The 18,025-nt window shown below is 21.9% G+C and overlaps 2 protein-coding genes across 3 annotated transcripts; one reads left to right on the forward strand and one right to left on the reverse strand.

Annotated features, from left to right (window-relative positions):
* Positions 1-1,388: 1,388 nt before the first annotated feature.
* On the forward strand, positions 1,389-14,362 carry LOC122855774 (transcription factor kayak-like). 2 transcript variants are annotated; one of them, XM_044157367.1, is made up of 3 exons: positions 1,389-1,832; positions 11,950-12,552; positions 12,639-14,362. In XM_044157367.1, the coding sequence occupies exons 1-3, from the start codon at positions 1,698-1,700 to the stop codon at positions 13,236-13,238; spliced, it is 1,338 nt and encodes a 445-aa protein (XP_044013302.1). In that variant the 5' UTR covers positions 1,389-1,697; the 3' UTR covers positions 13,239-14,362. The 2 variants fall into 2 exon arrangements, with proteins under 2 accessions (XP_044013302.1, XP_044013303.1); XM_044157368.1 differs by lacking the exon at positions 1,389-1,832 and adding an exon at positions 10,608-11,232.
* On the reverse strand, positions 13,518-17,255 carry LOC122855773 (ribosome-releasing factor 2, mitochondrial). Its single transcript, XM_044157366.1, has 4 exons — positions 16,948-17,255; positions 15,092-16,854; positions 14,875-15,021; positions 13,518-14,807 (listed from the first exon to the last, which is right to left on the reverse strand). The coding sequence occupies exons 1-4, from the start codon at positions 17,093-17,095 to the stop codon at positions 14,646-14,648; spliced, it is 2,220 nt and encodes a 739-aa protein (XP_044013301.1). The 5' UTR covers positions 17,096-17,255; the 3' UTR covers positions 13,518-14,645.
* Between the last annotated feature and the right edge of the window lie 770 nt (positions 17,256-18,025).

An 18,025-nucleotide genomic window follows, 5' to 3' on the forward strand; every position in this document is an offset into this window, starting at 1 on the left:
TACTTCAATTACTATCTGGCAATGAAATTCCTTCATCAATTTGATTTAAAATTTATATGTGTTTTTTTTATTTTTCTACTGTAATTTGGTCCCTTCATGTATGTCTGCACCTCAGGCTTATCCTTGGTCTAGCTTCATCATCAGCTAGTCCAAGGACAACTCTCACATACAAGCTAAATTTAATCAAAAAAAAATAATAAAAAAATATATTTTATCTCCTGCAAAAACTAATTACAAATATATAAATAAATAAATTAATAAATAAATAAATAGAAAAAAATAATAATTGATAGAAATTTCAACTTAAAAATTCAAATTTATACATTATCTTTAATTTTTAAATATAAAAAAAATAAAATAATGAGTTTAAACACCTGTAGAATAATATTGGGTCATATTTATAATAACATATCATTTTAATTAATTTATTTATCCGGTTATATACATCACATTGAATATTTGACATATCAACTCAATGAGTCATACTCGCATCTTCTCTCATTCAATGTACGTCACAACTCACAAGTATTTTATTATTATTATTTTTTTTACTTTTACAAGTAAATATATGTTTACAGTATAATATTCTACATACACGTAATATATATATACGTTTTGTTAATCATTGGGGTACGAGAAAAAACGCCCACAATTTTATGAGAACAAGAAGGAGAAAACTGAATTTTAATATGACTCATCAAATAATTCCTGGAAATCTACTATGTTAAGAGGAAAAAAAATAAATTAAAAAAAAAAAAAAAATCATTATGCTCTTATTTTGCATAATATAATATTAAAATTAAATTAAAAAAAAATTAATAAACAATTAAAAATAATAACAAATTTAAATAAATAAATTTAAAAAAAAAAAATTATTTTATGAATGAAATTTTTGTAAATAATTTATTTATTTTTTAAAATTATTAAATAAATTTAATTAATGAATAATTGGTTTATTTGTTTATTTAATTATTTTTATTTATTTATTAAAATTAAAATATAAAGTAAATATTATCATAAAAATAACAGAAATTAAATATTATTGGTAAATGAAAATTAAAATAATATATTTAAAATAAATATTTATATAATGATATTTAAAATTAATTGTATTAATTAATATTATTGTAAAATATATTGTATTTGAGTATAAAAGTAAAATGACATGTTGTTAACATGTAATAAGTAGTATATTATTGGTTATTGGTAATAACGATGATGTAACAATGGATCATTGAAACAATGTTCATGTTAATATGTTTATTTTGTTATGGATAAAACATTTTGTATGTATAATAATGTATGTGTGTGTGTGATAAAATGGTTGCTATTGGTCAAAATAACACGAGTTAAATACAAGGTATTCCCCCACAAAATGACTCATCGGGGGCGAAGTTTTTCAGCTTGTTCAAGGGATCCAACCACTTTAGTCTGTCTTGATCTGTCTATTAAATAACAACAAATTAATTATCTATTTATTGTTCAATAATTAATAATTATACAAGTGTTTTTTTTTTAATTTATTTAATTTGTTTAAATAAAGACAAAAGTTGTGTGACAATTGATAAATTTTATAAATATTTTTTTTGTTGAATTAGTTGACAATTGTTTGAGGTTGGATTTCTAGAATATTTGAATGATTGATTATTATTATTAACATAATAATATTGTGAAGTTTATTAGTATTTATTAAAAAAATGAAGTTAGAAATGTCAGATGCCATTTATGACAGCTCCAGTGTGTCCAGTGGTGACAGTGGACCATCACAAGGCTCCAGAACGAGTCATGATTTTTTATCAAATATTGGAAATTCTAATTTTTCAAATGCCACTGTAAGTTACATCATCAATTTGTCCTAATTATTTATATCTAAAATTTATTTATTTTTTAGTTGGTTAATTTAATTTAACTGTTGTCTGAAATTTAGTTGAGAATATTTTAATTTTTAATACGTAAAAGTTCATAATCATCCTACATGTTGTTTTTTTTTTTTCGATTGTTTTTTATTTTTTTATTATTGTAATTTATATTGTAGTCGATGAACAACGCATTCTTGAACGTGCTCATTCATGTTTTTTATTTTGTCATGCAAAAATAAAATTAAAAAAAATAATGTTGAATATTTATTTTTGCTGTTTTGAGGTTAGATTTGTTCTTGATAGAATTGAGCTTGATTTTATTTTTAAAAATACTTGGCATTGAATAATTTATTTATTTTGTTTATAAATTTTTTGTAAATTAATATAAAATTAATGGTTACTATTTTTTTTATTATCTATAAAAAATATTGGAGCATTTTTTTTGTTTAAAAATTAATTAAAAAGATAAATGATAATTGTAATTTTTTTTTTATGTCAGATTATTTATTATCGATTTCGAAAATTAAAAAATAAAAAAAATCATCAAACTTTCGCTAAATTTATCTGGACTTTAAGGCCACTTTTTTTTATACTCAACATATACACGTGTATGATATCTACATGACTGTCATCAGCTGCTCCAAAAAAAAATTAAAAAAATAAAATCCAGTATTTTTATTTATGCCACATTTTATTAGCTACCAAACAGTCTTTTTATTTTATCATTTGGTTTTATTATTTATCAAGTATTTTAAACACTTATTAATAATAGAAAATACTAGAGAAAAAAAAAAAAAAATCATTTTAATTTTATATAAACAAAAAAAAAAAAAAAAGTTGAATGAAAATTTTACTTTTTTTATTGTTATTTTTTGGAGGTCTTTAAATTATTTTTATTTGTTTTGTTAAATTATTTTTGTTTAATAATATCAACTGTTTTTTAATTATCAAAAGGTTTTTTTTTTATTAAAATTGGCTTGAATGATTTATCAACAATTCAAGTGGCTCTTTTAAAAATCTAAATTGTTAAAAAATTTATTATTTGTTAAAAAATTTTATCAACACATACTAGCTACCCCTGGTAAAAAAAAACTCCAAAAATATTTTCGTATTTCTCCGTAAATTCTCTAAAAATTTCTACTCCAGAAAAAAATCCACCGAAAGTACCCAAGAAAAATCTTGAAAAATAGAAAAAAAAAATTAGAAAACCACTCGGTAAATCTTCAGTAAATTTTTCATATAAAAAAAATTAATTTATCATGGTTTATCAAACAATAAATAATAAAATCACCATCTGTCAATTTGGGGCGTTATAAATATTGTTAATTATATTCTTTTTTTTTTTTTTCGTAATAAATTTATTTAGGAATTTACTAATGGGGGGTCGGGTTGTTTAATGTAGGCGTGGGGTAACATATAAGGTTTCAAAAAAAAAAAAAAAATAGTATTTTAATTATTGATCCAAGAAATAATAGGGGCAACATAAAACAGCTGTTGAAAAATAAAATACTACTATTGCTTAATTTTATTTAAATAATAATTTTTATTTTTCTATATATCTATATGGTTTTTATATATATTTTGCAATATTTTCATCCAGCTGCTGTTTATATTTTTTTCATTAAAATATTACATACATTTGTAGATTATTTCTAGGGTTTTTATATATGACTAATGTTTATTATTTTGCACACCTGGATCTTGAATAAAAAAATTTTAAAAATATATATGCAATAAGTATTTCCGCCTTTCCCTACAGAAACCACACATGGTCCTTCAACACCATATAAAATTTACTCGTTTATTCAACAACAAACAACAGCAACAATACAATTTATAATAAATTATTTAGAAAAAATGAAAATACAAAATGAAACTATTATTTTTCAAGACAAAAAAGAGTTGAAATTTTTTATTTTATAAATTATTTACTACAATTATAAATAATTATTTAAATAAATAAATTTAATTGATAAATAAATTTATATTTTTCCATCAAATAAATAAACATTCAGTCGAAGAAAAAATTCATAAATTAAAAAAAAAAAGCAGCCAACAATTCTTTGGTTGTTATTTAAATTATTCAACTTTTTTTTTTTTTTTCTATGAGATTTAATTAATTCAATTTATAATAACAATAATAATTATTTTATTTATTATTGAATATATTATATTGTTAAAGCTTTGTTGTTGAATTTTTTTTTATTTATTAGGTTTTTTTTTTTTCCCACAAATATATTTCGATTAACCCTACGTGTCTTGTCCTCAATTTCATTTTGAATGAAGCTTTAAAAGCATATAATAGTTGTCGCTTCATCTCACACAAATACTTCTTTGTTATGGATTTTATTTTTTTTATTTTTTTTATTAACAAAGCCATTGTCCAGAGTCGTTCGTACTTTGATCCTTTTTTGACCACCAAGAAAATTTATTTGACCCTATTGTGTCCTTTTTTTTTTTTCTTGTGTTGAAGAAAAAAAATGTAAAAAACAGTTTTAAACATTCCTTAAATTCTTCTAGACAATATGAGTATTTTTTTTTTTTCGAAATTCTGTATCCAGAGTAATTAGAAACTTTAGAAAAATTTTAAAATTTTAATCTAGATTATTTTTTTTTTTGAAATAAGTAGCTCACAGTTATTTTTCTTTTCAATAGAATTTTTTTTTTTTCTATTAAAAAATTGTTGGTATAAATTATTGAAAATTTATTTAGTAAATTGTTGAATTTATTAACAATTTTTTAAATAATTATTTCGTTACTTATTAATTATTTTTTCTTGTGCAAAATAATAATTTTAAAACAAATAAAAATGTATACAATAAATTAGCTGAATGATTATTTTTCTTTTAATTGCATTTTTATTTTTCAATGGTTTTTTTATAAACAATTATTGACAAATACTGTGAGAAAGATATGTTACCTTTTTACGGATTATTTACTATTTCACTCATGTTAAAAACAACCTCGTAAATAATGTTGTCATGATAAATAGAAAATCTTTTCATGGACAATAGAAAAAAAATAAAATGCTATTTACTATTTTTCTTTACTCATGTTCTTTTTTATTATTCTTTATACTCACAATGATAAGATAATTTTTTTCTTTTGACAAATAAATATTTTCTTTTTCTTTTGTATTTATGAAAAATCGATTTTTCATTATTATTCATTAATATTATTATATCAGTTCAACGAACTGAATTTTAAAAAAAATTATTTCAATTTGTTGAATATCGTGGCACAAAGAAACGTCAATATTTTCAATTAATTCAATTAATTTTCTATTTATTTTCTTTACTCATGTGAATAAAGAAAATAAAATTTATAGAATTATTTAAAATCATATTAATAAAATTCAGGGAAATTTGTTTTTTTTTTTTACGAATGACTAAACAGGTCAGCCACCTTTATTTGACTCATCCATAATATATTTTTATTTTTTTCCTTCTAAATTCTATTTGATGAATAAAAGAGGATGATTTTTAAAACCAGCGGGAAATTGCGTGAAATTATTTAAAACCCAGTATACTCCAAATTTAAAAAATGACCAAAAAGTTAAACATCATTCATCATTGTCGTATTTTATTTTTCAAAAAAAACACTATATATTTCTATTTTTATTTATTTTTTATATTTATTTAATTTATTTATATTAATAAATTATTTATTTTAAACATTTATCATGTGCCAAAGAATTTCATTTACACATTTGGCATTGAAAAAAAATTTAAAAAAATAAAAAAACGTTTAAAATTATAAAAAAAATTATTATTTATACATAAACAAAATGTTTATTTATTGAAAAAATGTTAAATTATTAGTTTATAATATTTATTTATTTATTTAAATATTTTATTTCATAAAAAATAGAGTTGTCTTGATTCAAATTAATTTTAAATATTTAAATTCATTTTTAAATTCAATTATTTTTTTGTTTGTTTATTTATTTGTCCATTTATTTATTTATTATTTATTTGTTTATTTATGTCTATTTATTTTCTAGGTTTTTTATTTTATACTATTTATATTTTTCGTTTCAAGTTTATCATAACTTTTTCTATAAAAAAATATTGAAATTTGAAAATAGTAATAATTCAAAAAGGAAATGACAACTTTTGGCTTGTGATCTATTATATCATCTCTTTGCAAAAAATATTAACCCTGTCTTGTATTAAACTAAACTGTCTAATTGATGGGTTAACAAGCGTCAACTTATAACTTCCTGTCAGATTTTTAACGTTTTTCAAGAAACTTTTACTGATCCATCATCTCAACGCCCTCTCAATTAATTATTTTTTCATTCACACAAATTGTTACATACAAACACCAATCAATCTTCAATAATATTACATAAAAAAAATAATAATAATAACCCTTATCATTTATAAAAAAATAAAAACAAATTTAAAATTCTTAAATTAATTATATCAGTATTAATTATTCAACGTTGTGTTTCTCTTAGAATCAACTATTATCATTTTTTTTTTTTTTTAAACATTCGCGTGCCATCTATCATTAAACAAAAAAAAAAAAAAATTACCAATAACAAAGAGATACTATTACGCGGGAAGTAATAATGAGTAAATAATATAAAATAAGCATGAAAATATTGTCGATATAAAAATAAATAAAACGCTTATTTTTCCATTAGCGTAAAACGATCCTGTGCATGTATTCTTTTTTTTTTTTATCATTTTAAATTTTCATCCATCGATAATTTATATTTATTTATTTTGAAAAATCATCATCATCATTCAACTGTGTGAAGGTGAAATTCTGAGAATTTATCCTTTCACAAATGGATAATAATTTCATGACGCATTTTGTTATAAAAATATCAAAAAATTAAAATTCTGAAAATTTTTTTTAATTAATCTAGAATAATTTGTAAATTAAAAAATTCAAATTTACATTTATTATTAATTAGTCCCTAAATTTTTTTTTTTTTTTTCAATTATTATATTCATCTAATTTCATAAAAAATAATTAAATTTTTTAATGAATTTTATTTCTATAAAAAACTTTCAATAGAAACGAAAATTTCGATAAGAAATAATGTCATTTTTTTTTTCGTTTTTTAAATACAAAAATTAGTCATGGTTCCATGAGTTAAAAAAATTTCCGGAAATTCCATAAACGTCATGGGTATATTTATCGTAAAAATGATAATTATTTTATAATTTTATCTAAAGTTTATTTGGAATGGTGAAAATACAGAGACGCATGTAGTTATTTCGATGACGTCAAACATTTCGATTCACGGTAGCATATACACGACCTCGAAACTTACGAAACTACAATATATTTTTTTTTCATATATATAAGGAATATAAGACAAGGATAACGTTTTCAGTATAAATTTAATTTTTTTATATATCTTTTTTTGGAAACTTGAATATATAGTTTAATCTTTATTTTTTCATTTTTCCAATTTCCAGTCTTTTTTTTTTTCTTCTCACATTTTTGTTTCTAAATTCAATTAATACATAATTACGTGCTTATTTAATATTAAAATTCAATTCAATATTTTATCGTATTGTTATTTTATGGATATTTATTATTCGATGTACCGGAAAAATTTTTTTTTACACTCGTATTCAATCAAATGACGCAATCAATGTTGAATTTTTCTTGGTAATACAAAAGATTGCACGATATTACGCATATTTATTTCAATGTATTATTATTATTATTATTTACCATGCTTAATTAACCTTCATATATATTGAATGATTAATTTAAAAACATGAACAAAATTAAATTAATTATTTAAACATATAAAAAACAATAATAAATAACAAAAAAAAGGAAAAGAAAAAAAAAATATTTAAAATTCATTTAAATATGATTTTACTAATTTTTAATATTTTTAAAAATCATTAAATACTTGAAATTAATATAAACAAATATTAATTTACACATTCCAATTGTTGTTATTATTTAAAAATGCACAAGGGGCTTTTAACCTTTTTTTTTTCCTTCAAGAAGAATAATAAAACTGCAAAAAAAAAAAAAAAGAAAAAAAACATATTTATTGTTAGTTGTTATGATTATTTATTTTGTGTTTTTTTTTTTTTATTTAAATAATATTGTTATTGTTAAATCCAGCGATTGGTTAGCGAGTTTAACCGAGTGAAACCGAGTTTGTATGATGATGATTGTGTGCCGGGAATACCAAAGAACTTGTTGGGCCATGTGGTGATAGTATGATGACAGAAGCACTGTCAGTGTCACTCTGGCTGTTCAACAGTTAACATCATTATTTGTCATTATAATTGTTGTTAATTATTTAGAGTGTGTGATTTTTATTATGTTGATAAATAATATCGTGTACGCGGGTTTTTATAGCGAAATTTATTGATTCTCATTTGATTGGAAAATTAAAAATTAAACAAGGTGGGGTATTTATCTAATCATAAATAATAAATAAATTAATTCAAACTGGAAAAATATTTTCATTGTCCTTGATAATCAACAGTTATCGCCCACAAGTTTAAATATATGTATATATTTTTTTTTTTTATTTTTTTTTGGGTTGAATGTTCTCATGATCTTGGCATGACATTTTCGAGGTTTTTTTTTTTTTTTTTATTTTTTTATTTAAATTTATTTACACGTGAACTATTAGTTAATAGAAAATTATTATTTTTTATTTAATTTCTTTTGTTTTGTTTTATAAATAAATTTTATAATTATAAATTTTTTTTTTTTTTGTTTATTTAAATAATAGAGCTTTAAATTTAAAATGACAAAAAACATTTATCAGTTTAATTTTTTTTTGTTTAATTTTTTTTTCATGTAATTTATTATAATATTTATATTTTTTTTTGTTACATATTTCAAAATACTCTTTTACTTTAGGGTCATTGAACAAATTTATTTGTAAAATGATAAAATTATTATTTTTCTTTGTTCTTTGTACAACAAATTGCACTTGAGTTTCTTTGTTTTAAAAATATAAAAAAAAATAAAAAAATAATGTTTATATTTAAGTCAAACACAAAGTCAAGAAAAAAAATAATATATAAAATAATAATAACAGTATCAATAAAATAAAAAAGAGTAAAATGTTACAAACCTTGAAATAGTTTCTACAGATTTTTCTAAGAAATCATTTCTACTATAATTTAAACAAAAAAAAAAAAGAAAAGGTTTATTTGTTATTGTGAATTTTTAATTTTTGTGTCATATCTATATTTAATTATTTTTGTATTTTTTGTTAAACACAAGGGAGAGATTATATACAAATATAAAAATATATTATTTAATTAATCTTCTTTCAAGTATGAATAATGTATGCGGGTTGTAAATGAGAGGTTCCCTCGTACAGTTGATCTACTTGTGAAAAATTTTTATTTCTAATGGACCTTGCCAAGGGGAATTTATTCATGAACAATATTATTTATTTTTTTTTCTACAATTATTTATATATATCTATTATTTTTTAATTTTTTTGTTTTCTATTTTTCGTATATAAATGGTTTTATAAATTTTTCCATTCATCATAATGAGTTTTTTATTATACTAAATTTATCAAAACACGTTTTTTTTTTTCCTCCCAAGTAGTTTATATTTTTCCAAAGTATTATTATTTTTTTTTTTTATTTAATTGTAATCGGGTCCTTCTGATGTATTTCATATCAAAATGAGATAACAAATTTTTCAGTATACATATCGAGTTTCACAAATTGTTTGTCGAGTGTTTTAGATATATTTTTTCGAGTAAAAGATAAATCAGACAGTTTTTTTTTATCAAAAATAAGGGGGTATAAATACAATTGATAATATTAGAATATTTTTATTAACATTATTTAAATATTACTATTATTTATAAATTATTTTTACATAAAAATAATGTAAATTGTTTAGTGAAAAGCTGCTTGAGCAATATTCAAAAAAATATTAAATGAAAAATTTAAAATATTATTAATTAAATAATTGTAAACAAACAACTTGATGAATTTTTATTTTTTAATTATTTATTAAATATTTATAATGTGTTGAATAAATATTTAAAATAATTCAACTTCCTTAGCCTTGTATTAAAAATATTTGTTTAATATATTTTTTTTTTTTTAAATGAAGTATGCCATGATCTTCCGGTTGACATATTTTTTTTATTTTCTTATCAAAACCAAATATGGTTAAACGTAAATTTTTATTATCCAAGTTTACGTCATTTGATCTTTTTTAAAAATAAAAAAATATTAAAATAAAATAATTTTAAATGGTTTTTATATTTTAAAATTCCTAAAATTATAATTTTCATTTTTTTTAAAAAAACTTTATTATTTATTTTTGTATAATTATTAATATTATTTGACACTTATTATCAATATTTCTATCATGATAATATCCTCGAGAATATATTTATGTGTATTATATTTTGGCCAGATGCCAAGTTTATTCTACAGGTGCATTAAACTTGGATATTAATTAAGATATTTTCAAAAAACTCCATAAATCTCAATGATTTTTCTTGACACATTAATTACACCGGAAATATTAAATATAAAAATGAAAAATTTAATTGTTAATTAATGACTTTTCATCGGTTACCTTAATTAAATTATTATTTTTAATATTATTGTTAATAATAATTATTCAAATTAAAATTCACTTTCATCTAATTGGCACACTGTTGCATTTTTTAATTTTATTTTAATTTTATTATTGTGAGTATGCGCATTAGTAGATGCTTAAAAATTTTGCATATCTATTTTTAAAACATCTTAAATGTTTTAATGTTCAAGAGGGGTTGTTGAGAATAATTTTAAGTTTAGTTCAGTGTTAGATAGGCGTCGGTAAACGACGACGGTGCAAGTCTCTTCTTTTTGTCGATGAGGAGCTTGTTTTCGACGCAACGATAACGAAATAAATATTATAAAAAATATTTATTTATAATATACAATTGTTTAAGAATAAAGAAAAATTTCATTCATTATTATTTATTTAATTTTTCATTATTAACCGACGCCTTGAACTTTTTTTTTTTATACGAACGAACGACCGATTGAATTACCGAAAAATTAAAATTAATAACTTTTTTTCTATATTGTTATTAATTAAAGCGGAACCTTTATTAAATTTAAAAAACAAAATACAATAATTAAAGTGGATTTTTTATTGCTTAATTACAAAAGAGAATATTCAATTTACTGTGAAATTTTTATTTCATTTTTTTTTGTATTTAAAAATATAGTTTAAAAATTTTTTTAAATATTATTTCGTCATTTTTAGATTGTATTTGAATAAAACTATAATTGGTTTTTATTTTTTTTTTTTTTGGTGATAACGAACACACGAAATGACTACAGTAATAGATCCCGTTGATATCGCAAACATCCTGGCACAAGAGTTGCTTTATCAGCAGGTAAAAATAGAAAAAATAATAGATTAAAATGAAAAAAAAAAAAAAACTAAAAGAAATTAATTCTTTTGTTGATAATGAAATTTAAAAAAAAAAATGAATAAAAAAAAAAACCACGTGGGTTAATAATGTTTTGTATTTTATTTTTCGTTGTGATGAACTCATATTTAAAAATAAATTCATTACGTTAGAATTAAATATAAAAAAACAATACAAAATTAATAATTTCAAGAAAAAAAAATAACAAAATAAAGAGCTCTATATTGTTTAAAATTAAAAAAAAAAATTTGTTTATTTTTATTGTGGGTTCATGATGATGTGTAGGTGTGGATTCAATTGAAGGGTAAATTTAGCAATGACACAATTTCACCAAATCAAGACATAAAAAGAAAAAAAAAAATTAAAATAATATTTAAAAAAAAAAAAAAAAAATTTTAAAACCAATTACACTAAATTTTCCAGAATATAAAAAAAAATAAAAAATCACTCCCGACTTGTTGTCTCCACCATCAGTGCCAAAATTAGCTTTTAAATATTTTTTTTTTTACCTCCAAAATGATGAAAAAAAATATAAAAAAAAACGAAATTAACACATGGTTTCGATTACGACCCTCTTAAACCAAAAGAAATAAATCTTTTTTAAAATGTATTTTCATTTTTTACTTGTGTGATAAAAAAAAAATCCATATAAAAATAAATAATAATTATTTTTAATTACAGCTTGTTGCATTGGATGGATTGCACAGTGGTGTACCAACAAGAACAACACCGACATTAACACCAACAACATTACGTTGTATTGAGCAAACTTTTTTAGAATTACAATCGCATAGTCGTGAAGCTGGTTTTGTACCACCTCTTGTTGAGCCATCACAGCCAACACCAGCTCAAACACAAAATATCAATACTCAACAACATCAACACCACCACCAACAACAGCAACAACATCATCATCATCTTCAGCATCTTGGTCCATTATTAGATAATCAAATTGGACGTCCATTACAACAATTACAACAACATCACCAACAACAACAACAACACCAACAATTATTACAGCAACAGCAACAACAACAATTATTATTACAACAACAAGAAGAAGAAGAAGAAGAGGAACAATATAATAATCAATTAAGTTCATCATCTGAATCACCAGAACAACAAACACAAGGACGAAGAAATATGGGTGGTAGAAGACCAACAAGAACACTTGGCATTTCGCCTGAAGAAGAAGAACGTCGACAAGTACGAAGAGAAAGAAATAAAATGGCTGCAGCAAGATGTCGTAAAAGACGAATGGATCATACCAATCAACTACTTGAAGTAAGTATTAACTAAATAAAATTAATAAATAATAATATATTAAATTTTATAAATTTATTAATATTTTTTTATTTTTTTAATTATAGGAAACAGATGGATTGGAAATGAAAAAACAAAATTTACAAAGTGAAATAAGTGAATTACAACGTGAAAAACAAGAATTACAATTTTTACTTGATTCACATAAATCACAATGTCGTTTACGTTCATCATCACCACCAGATATTAAACCATTAATTAAACAAGCAATTGATGATGAATTATTTATTGAACCAGTTAAACGTAATAATAATAGCAATAATAATAATAATACAATAATACAAACACGTCCAAATCGTCCAAATACATTTCCAGTTGGTTTCGATAATAACAATCGTCCAAGTTCATTATCAATATATATGAATGATACAAAAGAACGTAATGATAATAATTATAAACAAAATATTGATAATAATAATATATCATATATTAAAACAGCAAATGAAGTTGCTGGTATACCAATATCAACACCATCAAGTGGTATGCCATTTAATTTTGAATCAATGATGGATGGTGGTACTGGCTTGACACCAATTTCATCAGCACCAATAATACCATCATGTTCAACACAACAACGTCATAATATGGTATCTGCTGTTGATTTAACATCACCAGATGTTAATCCACCAAAACTTGTTAGTTTGTGACGCCAGGAGGACATCGAGGATGCATCAACTGATGATGATAATTATGATGATAATGACATTGATTAAATGTCGTATGAAATTTAATTTAAATTTTTTTTTTTTTTTATATAAAGATATATATTTATAGAGAGAGAGAGAGAGAAAGTAAAATTATACAAAAAAAAAAAAAAAATTGTAAATTAGTTGAGCATCCTTGATGATAATTATTTCGATTTTTTTTTTGTTTTTTTTTTTAAATGATAATTGATTTTTAAAATGAATAATTTTGTTGCCATATGATTTTTTTTTTTTTTTTTTTTGGGAAAATTTATTTGTAAGGTTTTGGAAAATTTATTTTCAATTGAACTGAATAATTAACTGTTGCCTTTCGAGTGGTTAAAAATTATTGATAATTTATTTTTTTTTTTTTCGATATAGCCTCGTTACGATGTTTAAAAATAAAAAGGCTTTTTTATACACAAGTCGCGATAAAGTGTTTCATTGTTATTGAAATACAATAATTTATTAAAATTATATAAAATTATTTTCATGGTAAAAATAAATTTTCAATGGAAAAAATAAACATTATGTCTGAAAGTAAATATTTAAGACTTTTTTTGATGATAAAATTTGTATGTTTTTTAATTATGTTTAGCTCAATGGAATATAATTAAAAAATTAAATGATAATTTAATAATTTTGCATAATTAAATAAATAATAAAAATGATTTTTTAATAAATTATTTATATAAATAAAATGTCACGTTTAAATTTGCTTGATTGTGAAAAATTACTGGGTATTTATTGAAAAGCAAATTTAAATATAAAAAAAGAATCAATCAATTCAAATTGCGACATTAAATTTTATTTATACAAAAATAAAATCTATTATTTTCAAAAATAAAATTCAATAAGTTCGAAAGTTGATGCTCAATTTACACGCTAAAATTTTTACACGAAAAATAAAAAATTCCTGCAATCATGACAGTAAAAAAAGAAAAAAAAAAAAATGAATAAAATTTAAATATTCAGTCTTTATTTATAACGATATAAATTAGGTGAAAAAAAATCGAATTATATAACTTAATCCCTCCATCAACGTGAGATATTTTATATTATATAAAAATGAAAAAAAGAAAAAGAAATATTTTGCATGACTTAAATTAAGCAATATTAATATATATTTGAGTAGAATAATAAAATAATAATTGCTGGCTGGTAAATTAGTTGTCAGTAGTTGTAAAATTTTTTAAAATAAAAAAACGAAAAATTAATGTGTCATTAATAAATCATTGATACGATGTATGTAAATTTATATATTTTGTCTAGTTTGATTAAAGACAATGAAAAAAAAAAAAATTAAAATTTTTAATTATTTTTAATTATGTATTTATATACAGATGATAACATGTATCTAATTTGATTTTTTTAAAAACCTGTAACTCGTTTAATGGCATTTTGTTCATCTTGTGAGGTCATCGATTGATACTCATGAAATTCAAGGGTAAATGTACCAGTTCCAGATGTGATAATTCTAAGATTCGTTGCATATCCAAGAAGTTCACTGAGTGGTGTCAAAGCTCTCAGTACCTTAAAGCAAAAACAAAAAAGACATTGAATTTATATAAAACCTCAACAACAATATTTATCAACTAACTTTGTTATTTCTTCTGACAGTTATATCTTGAATTTGAGCTCGTCTTCTTCCCAAATCATTCATAACAGTTGAACTGTATTCTTCAGGTACAACAATTTCCAGCTGCATTATTGGCTCCAATAAAATTGATCCAGCATCACTCAACATCTGTAAATTAAAAATATATTTATACAATATTTTTTGTTGTTGTTATTAGTGGAGATAAATTAATACAAACCTTTCTGATGCATTGACTAACAGCTGATGACACCATTGTATCAGATGTACCTCTACCAACTTCTAGCCAGTGTAACTTGACACCAACATTTATAACAGGACAACCTAATTTTGATCCATTAACAAGTGCTGATTTAACACCAAGTTTAACAGCACTCATTGTTTTTGGATATATTGATGCTATATTTGATGCACTGTCTTTTGATTTATCAAGCAATAAAATATCTTTTTTATCATTACATATGTAATTTGGAATCAGTGACATTGTTATATTTACATCATGATTAACTGTTCCAATTTTATGATGTAACAAAAATGTATCTTTAATACTATTTGTTATTGTTTCTTTATATGCAATTTGTAATGGACCCAATTCAACATCAATTTTATATTCACTTTTAATTCTTTCTTTGATAATATCAATATGTAATTCACCCATTCCAGATAAAACAGTTTGTCCAGTTTCTTCATTCAATGTTACACGTAAACTTGGATCTTCTCTTTCAAGTTCTTGTAATGCAATATCAAGTGCTGTTTGATATGACATTGATGGTAATTCAATTGAACAAAAAAATACTGGATCTGGTATTTTTGTTGGTATAAATATATTATTATTATCATCTTGATTAATTTTTTTTTTAGCATTATTATATGATGATAAATTTGTTGTTAATAAATCACCAGTTGTTGTTGTTTTTAAACCAGCAAGTGCTCCAATATTACCTTGATTAACTTCTTCAATTTCTTCATAATCATCAGCATATGCTGAATAAAGTTTAGTACCTTGTTCACTTTTTGATTTATAAATATTATATATTTTTTGTCCTTTTAATAATTTACCAGTAAATACACGAAAAAATGTTATTGGTCCACGTTGTTTATCATGTACAATTTTAAATACACGAGCTGAAAAATTATCCTCAAAACAATTGTATATTTTTGTTTTATCATTATTACTTGGTGATGGTAGATAAAGTATAACAGCATCCATTAATGGTTGTACACCAATATTTTTATATGAACTACCTAATAATACTGGTATTGCTTTTTTATTTAATGTTGTTTTTCTAATTGATTCGATAATTAATTTACTACTTATTTTATCTAATGATTCTTCTTCAATTATTTTATCAGCTAAATCATCATCATTATTTGATAATTTATCAACAAGTTGACGTCTATTTTCCATAGCAATTTCATATAATTTTTCATCAGTATTTTCATTCAACTTATCTCTGATAATAACTCTTCCATAATTATCTTTTTTAAATAATACTTTTTCAAGTGTTAATAGATCAATAACACCTTCAAGTTTATGAGCATTATTTTTGATTGGTATTTGTAATGGTAATGTTATAATGTCAAATTTTGATTCTAATGATTTTAAACACATTGAATAATCAGCATCAAGACGATCCATTTTATTGATAAATACAATTCTTGGTATATTGTATTTATCAGCTTGACGCCATACTGTTGTTGTTTGTGCTTCAACACCAGCTGATCCATCAAGAATAACAATTGCTCCATCAAGTGCACCAAGTGTTTGTTCAACACCCATTGTAAAATCAATATGTCCAGGTGTATCAATTATATTAAATTTATAATTTTTCCAATTTAATGTTACTGCTGCTGATGATATTGTTATTCCTCGTTGACGTTCTTGCTCCATGCAATCAGTCACTGTGTTACCATCATGAACCTCACCCATGTTTGATATACTTCCAGAGTAAAATAACATTCTTTCCGTTGTTGTTGTTTTTCCTGTAAATTAATTATCATTTCATTGCAAATTAATGCCATTTTCTAACCTCAAAGTTTAATCAAGCTGTTGGATTATTTTGTTTTTTTAATTACCAGCATCTATGTGGGCCATTATTCCAATATTTCGAATTTTTGTTAAATCCCATTTTTCAGTGTTTAATTTACCACCTGGACAATCAGTGTGAAAATTTTGATATCTAATTCTACGCAAAGTTGACTTTATTATTCTACCTGTCAACATGTTTTTTTTTTTTTTTTCTTATTTTTTTATTAGTGTAGTTTGGTGGGAAAAAGATAGACACGTGCTTTTATGTGCATAATCTGAAAACCTATCTTGTTGTTGAGATAATTTTTTTCCATTTAAAAAAAAAATATCCAATTTTTCCGTACGTAATGGAATATTTATTTATTTTTTGCATTCTTTTTTTTTTTTTAATTATTGAGTACGTCATAATTTTATGGAATTTTTTAGACTGACCTTTCTTAAAAAAAAAATAATATTAAAATTAATTTTTTAATTAAAAAATGATGAAACAAAATTTAAAAAATTTTATATACATTTTATAGATGAAAAAATAAAATATTAAATCAACAATTGTTTGACTTTGTTACAATAAATTAATAACAATAATTTTTTGTTAATAAAAATATACAAATATATATTGATATTTTTATAATGAATATGAGGAAATAATTTATTATCTAGTCAGCATTTTTAAATTTGAAAATTATCATGCTAAAATTGATCAACAATTTTTGATTAATCAAAATTTAGAAACGCGATTAGAGCTAATCATGCGTGTTTGTCTTGAAATAAATATTTCTATAGTAAAGTCTTTTTGCTTTAAATAAAGAGAATAATCAGTAATAAATTATTTATCAAGGATAAAATATGAATTCGCTAATTAGCCACTCTATTTGAGCACCAAGTTCAATCAGTTATCAAGTTCAATTGGTACCACATTCTTTGTGATTCATGAGCTCTTTAAATCACGACTCGAATTATTTTTTTAAAAAGATAAATAATCCAAGACATTCTATTGTTTATAATTATTTTTTCAATTAAAATCAACAATCGCCAATTTTCCAAAACAAAATAAAAAATTATTTTTAAATATTCCCGCTGTAAAAAAAAAATCCGATTCAATGAAATTGAACTTGTCAAAATAAT

The sequence above is a fragment of the Aphidius gifuensis genome, linkage group LG4 (assembly GCF_014905175.1).
Source record: "Aphidius gifuensis isolate YNYX2018 linkage group LG4, ASM1490517v1, whole genome shotgun sequence".
NCBI lineage: Eukaryota > Metazoa > Arthropoda > Insecta > Hymenoptera > Braconidae > Aphidius > Aphidius gifuensis.